Raw genomic sequence first — 11,998 nt, forward strand, 5'->3', positions numbered from 1 at the left:
TCCAATTTGTTGGCATATAGTTTTTCGTAATATTCTCTTAGAATCCTTTGTATTTCTGTGGTATCCTTTGTGATTTCTATTCTTTCACTATTTCCCTCCTTCTGCTGACTTTGGACTTTGTTGTTCTTTTTCTAATTGTTAGGTGTAGTTTAAGATTGCTTATTTGAAAATTCTTGTTTGTTAAGGTGGGCCTGTATTGCTATGAATTTCCCTCTTAGGACCACTTTTGCTGCATCCCACATGAGTTGGTATGGTGTATTTTCATTTTCATTTGTCTCCAGATATTTTTTGATTTCTGCTTCAATTTCCTCAGTGATCTATTGGTTGTTCAGTAGCATGTTGTTTAGTCTCCACATATTTGTCACTTTCCCAGTTTTTTTCTTGTAATTGATTTCTAGTTTCATGCCATTATGGTTGGAAAAGATGCTTGATATGATTCCAAGTTTCTTAAATTTATTGAGATCTGCTTTGTTTCCCCACATATGGTCTATCCTTGAGAATGTTCCATGTGCACTTGAGAAGAATGTGTATTCTGCTGTTTTTGGATGGAGTGTTCTATATATATCTATTAAGTCTATCTGGTCTAGTTTTTTATTTAATTCCGCTATTGTTGACTTCTGTCTGGGTGATCTATCCATTGATGTAAGTGGGGTGTTAAGGTCCCCTACTATTATTCTGTTGTTAATATCTGCTTTTAGGTTTGTTAATACTTGCTTTATGTATTTTGGTGGTCCTGTATTGGGTGCATATATAAATGTTATGTCTTATTGGTGGAGTGTCCCTTGTATCATTATATACTGCCTCTTTTTTTTTTTTTTTTGTGAGGAAGATCGGCCCTGAGCTAACATCCATGCTAATCCTCCTCTTTTTGCTGAGAAAGACCGGCTCTGAGCTAACATCTATTGCCAATCCTCCTCTTTTTTTTTTCCCCAAAGCCCCAGTAGATGGTTATACGTCATAGTTGCACATCCTGCTAGTTGCTGTATGTGGGACACGGCCTCAGCATGGCCGGAGAAGCAGTGCGTCGGTGCGCACCCAGGATCTGAACCTGGGCCGCCAGTAGCGGAGCGCGCACACTTAACCGCTAAGCCACGGTGCCGGCCCTATACTGCCTCTCTTTGTCTCATTGCCTGTTTTATCTTGAAGTCTGCTTTGTCTGATATCAGTATGGCAACACCTGCTTTCTTTTGTTTGCCATTAGCTTGGAGTATCATCTTCCATCCCTTCACTTTCAGCCTGTGTTTGTCTTTAGAGTTGAGACGTGTTTCCTGGAGACAGCATATTGTTGGGTCTTGTTTTTTTAATCCATCCAGCCACTCTCTGTCTTATGATTGGAGAATTCAATCCATTTACATTGAGTGATTATTGGTATATGAGGGCTCAATGCTGCCATTTTATCACTCATTTTCCAGTTGTTCTGTATTTCCCTTGTTTCTCATCCTGTGTATTTCAGACTACCAGTTCAATTTGGTAGTTCTCTATGATGGTTTTTTCTGTTTTCTCTTTATTTATCGTTTGCATCTCTGTTTTGGTTATTTGTTTAGTGGTTACCATGAAGTTTGTATAAAAAATCTCGTGGATGAGATAGTCCCTTTTCTGATAGCCTCTTATTTCCTTAGCCTAAGTCGATTCCATCCCTTTCCTCTTCCTCTTCTAAGTTGTTGTAACAACTTATTCCATCTTGTGTTGTGAGTTTGTGGTTAAAATGACGAGATTATAATTATTTTTGATGTTTTCCTTCCATTTATGTTTAATGTTATAATTCTGGCTAACCTGTTAGAGAGAGCTGCAATTTCCTGATTTTGTCTGCCTGTTTATTTCCTTGCTCAAGGCTTTGTAAACCCTTTCTCTTTTTCTTCAGGTATGAGGGCCTTCTTGATCATTTCTTATGGGGAGGGTCTGATGGCAATGAACCCCCTTAGCTTTTGTTTATCTGGGAAAGTGTTTATTTCTCCATCATATCTAAAGGATATTTTCTCTGGATAGAGTATTCTTGGCTAAAAGTTGTTGTCTTTCAGAATTTTGAATATATCATTCTGCTCTTTCCTGGCCTTTAAGGTTTCTGCCGAGAAATCCGCTGAAAGCCTGATAGGCGTTCCTTTGTAACGTGTTTTTTTCTTTGTCATTGACTTTTGCCAGTTTTACTACTATATGCCTTGGAGAAAGTCTTTTTACATTGATATATTTAGGAGTTCCATTAGCTTCTTCTACTTATATTTCCAGCTCCTTCCCCAGGTTTGTGACGTTCTTAACTATTATTTCTTTGAACAGCTTTCTGCTCCATTCTCCCTCTCTTCCCCCTCTGGAATATGTATAATCCTTATGTTGCATTTCCTAGGTGAGTCAGATATTTCTCAGAGAATTTCTTCATTTCTTGTTAGTTTTAGTTCTCTTCTCCTCCACCATCTGAAGCATTTCTGTATTTCTGTGCTCCAAGCTGCTAATTCTGTCCTCCATAATATCAGCTCTGTTATTCAGGGAGTTCAGATGTTTGTTTATCTCATCCATTGTGTTTTTCATTTCCAACATTTCTCATTGGTTTTTCTTTATGGTTTCAATCTCTTTTGTGAAGAATTCCCTCTATTCACTAATTTTGTTCCTGATTTCACTGAACTGTCATCTGTGTTTTCTTGTAACTCATTGAGTTTTTTTATGATAGCTGTTTTGAATTCTCTGTCATGTAGATGTAAATTTCTGTGCCTCCAGGATTGATTTCTGGGTGCTTGTCATTTTCCTTCTTGTCTGGAGTATTAATATATTTCTCCATAACATTTGATGTTGTGGATTTGTACCTTCACATAGTGATGGTATTTGGTCACAGATTCCACTTGCCGCCACTGGGGGGGAATTCAGGAGCTGTGTATTCTGAGCCTGCCATGATCCCTGGCATCTGTAGCTGCTGCTTTTCTAACATGCTTGTGGTCTGGCCGACTGGCTGAGTGGGAGTGCCGGACAAGGGGAGTGGTGCTTCCTTTCATGTGCGCTATCCCGGGGGCGTTCTCGCTCTGCCCTCGCTATCTGCTCTTCTGGAGTGCTGGCTTGATGAAGACACCCCCGCAATAGCTTAGCCTCCTCTGTGTGGGGCTTTCCCGCTGACTGTGAGGGAACTTGGAGAGTGAATGCATTTCTGCAGACAGCTGCCCCTCCCTTCTTCTCAGAGCCGGACACCCGCCCTCCCACACCCTGGGTCGCTCCAGTCGCTGACTGGAGGAGTTCACTTTACTAACCTCTTACTGCCTTCTGGGGGTCCAGCACCTCCGCCTTCAGATGTATGGCTGCATGAGTCTCTCAGACCCTTGTCTTTTGTGTTGTGTGAATGTCCTCTGTTGGTTTATGAATGTCCTTTTCCTTGTATTTTAGAGAGGAGAGTCTAAGGGAGGAGCTCACTCCACCATGATGCTGGCGTCATTCCTTGCTGAGCATTTATTTTGAAAATATAGTTCTTGGCTATTACAAAAGGCCGTGGCCTTTTTCTCCTTTGTTAATGTGGCATAGTACCTCTGCTTCTTATTGGCATTTTGCCTCTCGCTACTTTGAACCAATGATGGGAAAATATTGCAGACTGAGGGGATTTGATTCTCCTACGGTAGGGTCTATGTTTGCTCAGTTCCTTTCTCTGGAGCGTTTGTAGACTAGTCACAGCAATCAACACCTACCATCCAAGGCCACTGATGAGCCATCAGAGTGGACACCATGATTGGCTCTCATAGCACTCTTTGAAAGGACTGTGGTTGGATTTGTGTGGAATTTGGAGGATCTATATTAAAATGAAGAAAACTTGACAAGAAAAAAATGTTTTAAGATGCAGATAGCAGAGGTCAAGGATTGAGATTCATAGAGTCTTATGTCTTTTACTCTCCAGCAAGACAAATGCTATTTTGAAATGAATAAAACTACTGTAAACAGAAGAGTAAAATTATAGGAGGAGAAACACCAGGATAAAATGTAGACATGAAAGAGTCAAACACACAGACACAAAAACGTCCTTTGAGGAGAAGCTCTCATTTGGTTCAGATAGATCACTGACAATCCAGAGAGCGTGAAGGTGGGCTTTCAGGCTACGTTCTCCCCACCTGCTCCCTTTCCATTGCCAGCAAAATGAAATGTAAAATAGTTTTTCTCTCTACTTCCAGTAGGTGGTTGCCAAGTCTACCCAGCTGGTATCTCCAGAATAGTTTTGCCTTTTCGTCCTGGCCTAAGCACATCTGGCACAATCAGATGAAAACTGGGAAAATTTGGCCACCTAATCAGTTTGTTTAGTCTGCATGATGAGAAAAACTGCTTTGGCTCTTTTATTACTTTGGCCAATATAACTAGCTAGTATTTTTTTTAATTAATTTGCATAAAGTAAAATGTAAAGTTTGATGAATTTTTACACATATATATGCCTGATAACACTAGCCAATCAAGTTATATTTCCCTCACCCCAGAAAGTTTCCTATCACCATAGATCACTTTTGTTTATTCAAGAACTTTATATAAATGAAATCATAAAGTACGTGCTGTTTCCAGGTCTATCAGTAGTTCATTTCTCTTTATTGCTGAATAATAGTGTTCTGTTCTATGAATATACCACATTTTGTTTATCCATTCTGCTGTTGATGGATATTGATGTTTCCATTTGTTGGCTGTTATGAATAAAAAGCTAATTTCAACATTGCTGTTCAAGCCCTTTTATGGATACATGCACTTCTTCTTTTGGATATATATCTAGCAATGTCATTGCTGGGTTGTAGAGTTGGCTTATGCTTAACTTTATTAAAAATTGCCAAGGAGTGGGGCCAGCCCTGTGGCACAGACTTAACCTGTGGTTAAGTCCAGCGTGCTCCACTTCCGTGGCCCAGGTTCACAGGTTCAGATCCCGGGCGCAGACCAACACCACTTGTCAAACCATGCTATGGTGGCAACCCACATAAAAAGTACAGGAAGATTGGTACAGATGTTAGCTTAGGGCTAGTCTTCCTCAAGCACAAAAAGAGGAAGATAGGCAACAGATGTTAGCTCAGAGCAAATCTTCCTCACCACAGAAAAAAACAAAATTGCCAAGGAGAGGGTTGTAATGATTATATACTCCCACCACTAAATACATGATCATTCCAGTTGCCCCGTTCTTCACCAACACTTGATTTTGTCAGTCTTTTATTTTAGCCTTTCTGGTGAATGTTTAGTGACATCTCACTGTGGTTAATGTGCAAATTTCCCTGATGAGTAATGATGTTGACTACATTTCTTATGTTTATTGCCCATTTACCTTTTTTGAAGGTTCTGTTCCCGTCTTTTGCCCAGTGTTTGTTTGTTTTAAACCATCAATATTCATTTCTATTTATCCACATACCCTTTACTGTGCACTTGTTCCATCTTGCAGTATTTTGCTTCTGTGTGGGATTAGTTTCCTTTGGTTTGAGGATCTTTTTTTAGAATTTTTCTTTTGTAGTGCAAGTCTGCTTATGACAAATTCTATCTTTATGTTGCCTTCGAGTTTGAACAATGTGTTTATTGAGTATAAAATTCTAGTTTGACAGCTATTCTTTCAGCAGTTCAAAAATGGCATTCCATTGCTTTCTAGCTTCCATAGTTTCTTCTGAATATCACTTGTCTCGTTGCTCCTTCGAAGATAATATATCCTTTTCTCAGACTACTTTTACTATTTTTCTTAGGCTGTGTTTTGGTACTTTGATTAAAAAGTACCTAAGAGTGGCTTGGGGTTTTTTTTTTGGAGGGGGGTGGAGGAGTTGTTTCTTCTCTACTTATCCTGCTTGGGAGTTGCTGAGATTCCTAAATCTGTAGGTTGAGTTCTTTCATCAGTTTAGGAAAACTGTCAGCCATCTCTCTTCAAATATATCTTTGCCCATTCAGTTCTTGCTGGAATTCTAAGTACACATATAGTATTATGTTAGGACTTCGTGTCCCTCGTGTCTCTCACACTCTGACTTTTTTTCACTTTTTTTCTCTCTCTGCTTCATTTTTAATATATCCTACTTTAGATATTTTGCTGTTCTATATTCCAAATATCTCTTGGAATTTTGCATCTTTTCATCCAATTTTTAGAACATCTTAATAATAGTTTTCTTTTAGCTTTTCATTTGGAATAATTGTAGACATACAAAAATTGCAAAATAGTACAAAAATTGCCCTATTGGCGTCCCCAAATATTAATATCTTATATAGCCATAGTATGATTATCAAAATCAGGAATTAACATTGGTACGATACTATTAACTAATCTGCAGACCTTATTCAAGTTTCACCATTTCTTTCATAAATGTCCTTTTGCTAGTCCGGGATCCAGTCCAAAATCTCATGCTGCCTTTAGTTGTCGTGTCTTGTTAATCTTTTTTAATCTGAGCAGTTCCTTGCTCTTTCTTTGACTGTCATGACCTTGATTCTTCAAGAGTACAGTCAGTATTTTTTTGTAGAATGTTCCTCAGCTAGATTTGTCGGATGTTTCCTCGTGATTAAATTCAAATTATTCAGTCTTGGCAAGAGCAGATGTAGAGTCCTCACTTTATTGTTTTGGGAGGTACGTGGTGTTGATAAGTCTCATGATTGTTAATATTAATTTTGATCACTTTGTTAAGGTGATACTATCAGTTTTCTCCACTGTAAAGTTACTGTTTTCCCCCTTTGTAATTAATAAGTTTTTTAAGTAACATTTTATTTTAAACAATTCCATACTATAAAGTTGCTGGTGTCTTTTTTTTGTTTGTTTGTATTTTCTTATTCCCCCCGCCCTTGGTTTTTAGTTATTTCATCTGGCTTTTTTATCAAGCTCCATTATTTTTCACTGGATCCTGGATGTTGTCAATGAAAAATTATAAAGGTTCTGGATAATATCATGTTCCTCCCAAGACCAGTTAAGTTTTCTTCTGGCTGGCAGGTAGTGTACCTGCTGGTTATCTTAATCCTGTCAGTCTTGGTCTTGGGCTTTGTTAGGGCTGAACTACAGTCATGGGCTGCATGAATACATTTCTGTTGAAGGGCGCCTATATGATGGTGGTCCCATAAGATTAGTACCATATAGCCTAGGTGTGTAGGAGTCTATACCATCTAGGTTTGTGTGAGTACACTCTATGATGTTCACACAACAATGAAATCACCTAATGACTCATTCCTCAGGATGCATTCCTGTGGTTAAGCGATGCAAAGCTGTATTTCAGTCTTAACTTTACTCCTAGGGTGAGGTCCTTACTCCTGAAATATAACCCTTCTGGTTTCACCAGGGTATTTACTAGTGCCCTTCTACCTTGCTGCTGCTGAACTGTGCTCAGCTCTTCAATCACCCACTTGCTCTTTCCAGCTGGAGTCTTTGGGAGTCTTCCCTTGTTAATGCAGCCATCGGACAATTCAAAAGAAATGCGTTCACAGAGTTTTTCACTTCTCTGTGGTTCTTTCTTCTTGGTGATTTTGTTTTCACTTCTTTGGCAGCCCCAAACTGTGAACTCTGTCTTCTTACCCCAGTAAGACCTCTCTTTCTGCTTGGAGTTTGTCCCCCTCTTGCCCAGCACATAGCATTTTGGAAAATGCCCTCAGAGGAAAAGCCAGGCAAATGTGGGACTCGCTTCCTATGTTTCCCTTCTCCCAAAGATTGTAGCTCCTAAAACTTTTCTTGAGTTGATGCCCTTTGGTGACTTCAAATGCTTGTTTCATATAATTTATCCAGCTTTTAAATTCTTACTTTTGGTGGGAGAGTTAGTCTACTGCAAGAACTCTGTCCTGTCTGGAACAGAAGTTGCTAATCACTTACTTGTGGCCTAATAATGCTTCGGAATATATGAACAAATATTAGCAAAAACAATGCATGAACAATGCAAACAATACTCTTGACACCCTGTTTTGATTTCAATTAATTACCTGACCCTCATTTTTTATTTTACTATATTACTTGGTTTCCTATGAGCTACCTCAGAATCTTTATGGAATGAAGTGATTATAAACGAATAATTGGTGCTTTCCATTTCATATCTACTGAATACATTGGATAAAAATTATTCAAGCTGACACTTTATATTTTACAAATCAGTTTTCTCATAGAAGCATTCTCTATTATGCAGAGCTAATGAGTTATATTATCATTATTCTCTTCTTTGTAGATTGGCCCATGTTGTTCTACCTCAGTGTCAATATTTATTAAAGTTTACTGGGGCCGGCCCTGTGGCATAGCAGTTAAGCACATGCGCTCTGCTGCTGGCTGTCCGGGTTCAGATCCCAGGTGTGCACAGATGCACTGCTTGTCAGGCCATGCTGTGGTGGCATCCCATGTAAAGTGGAGGAAGATGGGCACAGATGTTAGCCCAGGGCCAGTTTACCTCAGCAAAAAGAGGGGGATTGCCATGGATGTTAGCTCAGAGCTGATCTTCCTCACACACGAAAAATAAATAAATAAAGTTTACTGATAAAAGAGCACCATTAGATGCTCCCTACCCCCAGCTTCTGCCTATGAGACACCAGAACAAAAACAGTGGTCAATAAGCTATGAAGTATTGTTTTGTCTATCTGAAAGGTATTAACTGCAGAGGAATTGAAGGCTGCTCAGACGTCTGTTGCCTATGGCTGTATCAAATATGCTGATCTTTCCCATAACCGGTTGAATGACTACATCTTTTCCTTTGACAAAATGCTAGACGACAGAGGAAACACAGCTGCTTACTTGTTGTATGCCTTCACTAGAATCAGGTAATTGTGGTACAACATTGTGTTATTTTAAATCAATTGGATAATAATTTCTAATTTACATCAATTGATAATAATTTCTCATTTACATAAGTCACTTCTTATTACATGTTTTCGAGTGGAGAAGAATATGCCTAACAAAAGAGAACAATGGCTGTTGCCTGATTTTTCAGGTCTATTGCACGTCTGGCCAATATTGATGAAGAGATGCTCCAGAAAGCTGCTCGAGAGACCAAGATCATTTTGGACCACGAGAAAGAATGGAAACTAGGCCGGTGCATTTTACGGTTCCCTGAGATTCTGCAAAAGATTTTAGATGACTTATTTCTCCACACTCTCTGTGATTATGTCTATGAACTGGCAACTACTTTCACAGAATTCTATGATAACTGCTATTGTGTGGAGAAAGATCGACAAACTGGTGAGCGTCTCATCCAGTAGACATATTGGGGATGGGGCACCAGCAAGATGTTTATTTGAATTGGGTGTGGGTGGTTTTTAACTTGCTTTATTTATGGAAACTCCTCCCTTTTTTCCCAAACAATTGCACAGTGATCCATATCACATGTAACAGACAAAATTGAACCAGCTCTAATAAAAGCATCAAAGAAATTCTTTCCATTCCCAAACAGACTAGTTTCCCCACCCTCAGGCACATGCCATGGTACTATAGGGCTCCCAATAAAACAATTGGAAGACCACTAGGAATAAGACATTTCCAACAAAAGCAGTGTGACTGAGGGTACCAGAATGAGTCTTGGGGGTTCGTGGTATTGGAAACTGCCCTTGGAAAAAAATTGATATCTCTTCTTACCTTAGGCTTTCTACTCTGTCGTGTTACATAGTTAATAAAGTAGACGGAATTAATGTGTTCCAGGACAAGTAGGCATTTCTGAGGGTCATACCTGAGAACTGAAACTTTATTAGGAAAAAAAAACTCACTGTCATCATGGAATTAAAGTTTATAGTTATTTTGAATCATGAGGCCTAGGAAAGAATGCTGAATCTCAAGAAAGCTAAAATTTACAGTTCTAATCATTGCAGACCTTGTATCCCTTGTCTTGATTATCAGTTAAAAACAGATTTCTTCAACAGAAACACCTTTCCTTCTTGGATTGTCTGTCATTATAGTTTAAGGTAAAGGTGGTTCTAGTTAAAGCCAAAAACATTTGTGGGTTAGGTTGTTTACATCTCAGTGAAGTCCAGAAGTAACATAGATTCTTTGATAATGATTTTCAAAAAGAAAAACAAATTATTCTTTTTTTCTATTTTCTCAGGAAAAGTGTTGAAGGTGAACATGTGGCGCATGCTGCTGTGTGAAGCAGTAGCTGCTGTAATGGCCAAGGGGTTCGACATCCTGGGAATAAAACCTGTCCAAAGAATGTAATCCTTTGAACACTGTGTTTTTACCAAAAGTGGCCATTGACACTATTCGCTTTTTTATAATCATGTGGATACAAAAACAAGTAAAGAAAATTTGTCAACTATCTATGTAACATGTGGTTCTTTACCTGTAATGACTGGGCTTCTGAAAAGAAAAAAATTACTTTCACAAATATGCTTATTTCTGCTGGGCATTAAACCAAAATTACTTAGTGGGGCCATGGAGTAACAATGTATACTTTAGTGAGAGTGTTTATTGGCTTAGGAACAAAATCAAGATTTATATTCACGTGTGTCTAACTCCTAAATTTAAGCTCTTCACATTTTAACAAAAGATGACATTGGCAATATAACAGGCCTACGTTCGAAGAAGGGCATGAAAATTAACAGACTGGACATTTTCCTGCAGTTCCAGATTAACTCTTTAACATCTCATTGGTGATATGCTAATTCTAGATGCAAGTAAAGCTGGAAAAACTTGAATATCTAAGGAAAGCAGTATAAGATTGCCAAGATTTGTTTGGATCAGTCAGGATTCATCCCCTAAGCTCAGTATACTATTTCACTCCATGAAATTGGAGTTCTAGCAGAAGGTGGAGATTTCTTGTGGCAGTGGGGTAGTCAGGAGGGAGAGCTAAAAGTGATTGTTGGGTCCGTAGTTATGTAATCTACAAACACAAAGCTGAAATTAGAATTCATGTAAAGAAGCTAACACAGTATGTGGACAAACAAGTACTTAATAAACGTGAACTGTATTGTACCATGCCGTGTCCAAGGGTCACCAAGCTCAAAGGAACTTTAGAGATGATCTTAAAGAATTATTAACAATAGTTACCATTTACAAACAAACTGGTATATAAAAGTTTGATGTGTCCACATTAGATCCCTGCTCCCTCCAACAAACATGGGAGGCTATGCAGTTTCCTCTTAGCTGCAAAGAGACAGTCTACCTGTACTATTGAGTCCATCGGTCAAAAGATTCAGGAGATTTTATGGTTAAAAAAACAGAATTCAGTGAGGTGTAGGAGGAAATAAAGAATATGTTAAATTAACTGAAGGTCATGATTAGCTCTGACTAATATAATCCCTAATATGTTCCCTAATTTGTATGCTAACAAATCAGTCTCTCAACTTCCTGAGGCAATAACTATATCTGATTATTTAATCTTTAAAATATTGTCTTACCAGAAATTATAGAAATATAAATATCATTAGGTAACATAATATCAGAAACTTTTTCTTGGGAAATAGAGCTCTGATTAGCATGTTTGATTTTTGGTGGTTTGTTTTTTTTGTGAGGAAGATTGGGCCTGAGCTAACACCTGTGCCAGTCTTCCTCTATTTTGTACGTGGAATGCTGCCACATCATGGTCTTTGATGAGTGGTGTAGGTCAGTGCCTAGGATCTGAATCTACAAACCCTGGGCTGCTGAAGTGGAGCACATGAACTTAACCACTATGCCACTGGGCCAGCCCCCTGATTAGCATGTTTTTAATGTGCTAGTCTTTGTTATAAAACAAAACTAGAATCCTCACTGGTGAGATGGTATTGGGGTAAGTGCAGACGAGACCTCTGGATGAGGGAAGGCTTGAGGTAGCCCTGTGTTAGAAAGAGCGCTGCGTTGAGAGTCCTGAAATAGCAAACTAGCTCAGCCCTCTGTGTGACCTTGGCCCTCAGTCTCCTGTAAAGGTGAGGGGTGGGGGGGAGTCAGACAAGAACATTTCTAATGTCCCTCCTTGCCTTTCAACCCTGACATCTGATGGTTTTGACATGCCAAGACAAGAGCCCCAGCAAGCCATGTTGTCCGTCATCCCCTGCAACCATCTTCAGTAACTGGCTGGCTGCCAGATTCTAATAAACTTTTTGTCATTAAGTTCTATTTTAATTCCATTATTGTTGGAAAGCATACATTTCTATTCTAAAATGCCTTATTTCAATTCTTTGA

At 38.9% G+C, this 11,998-nt stretch overlaps 1 protein-coding gene across 2 annotated transcripts in view; it reads left to right on the plus strand.

Moving 5' to 3' along the window:
• The window catches only part of RARS1 (arginyl-tRNA synthetase 1), a 33,710-nt gene extending 23,551 nt beyond the window's left edge, over positions 1–10,159 (plus strand). For both annotated transcript variants that reach the window (XM_058545602.1, XM_058545610.1), the window contains exons 13-15: positions 8,501–8,673; positions 8,844–9,091; positions 9,948–10,159. In XM_058545602.1, coding sequence (XP_058401585.1) covers positions 8,501–8,673; positions 8,844–9,091; positions 9,948–10,057 — 531 coding nt within the window. In that variant the 3' untranslated portion in view covers positions 10,058–10,159. The remainder of the gene's footprint in view (positions 1–8,500; positions 8,674–8,843; positions 9,092–9,947) is intronic.
• Positions 10,160–11,998: the final 1,839 nt, after the last annotated feature.

Source organism: Diceros bicornis, chromosome 1 (genome assembly GCF_020826845.1).
Source record: "Diceros bicornis minor isolate mBicDic1 chromosome 1, mDicBic1.mat.cur, whole genome shotgun sequence".
NCBI lineage: Eukaryota > Metazoa > Chordata > Mammalia > Perissodactyla > Rhinocerotidae > Diceros > Diceros bicornis.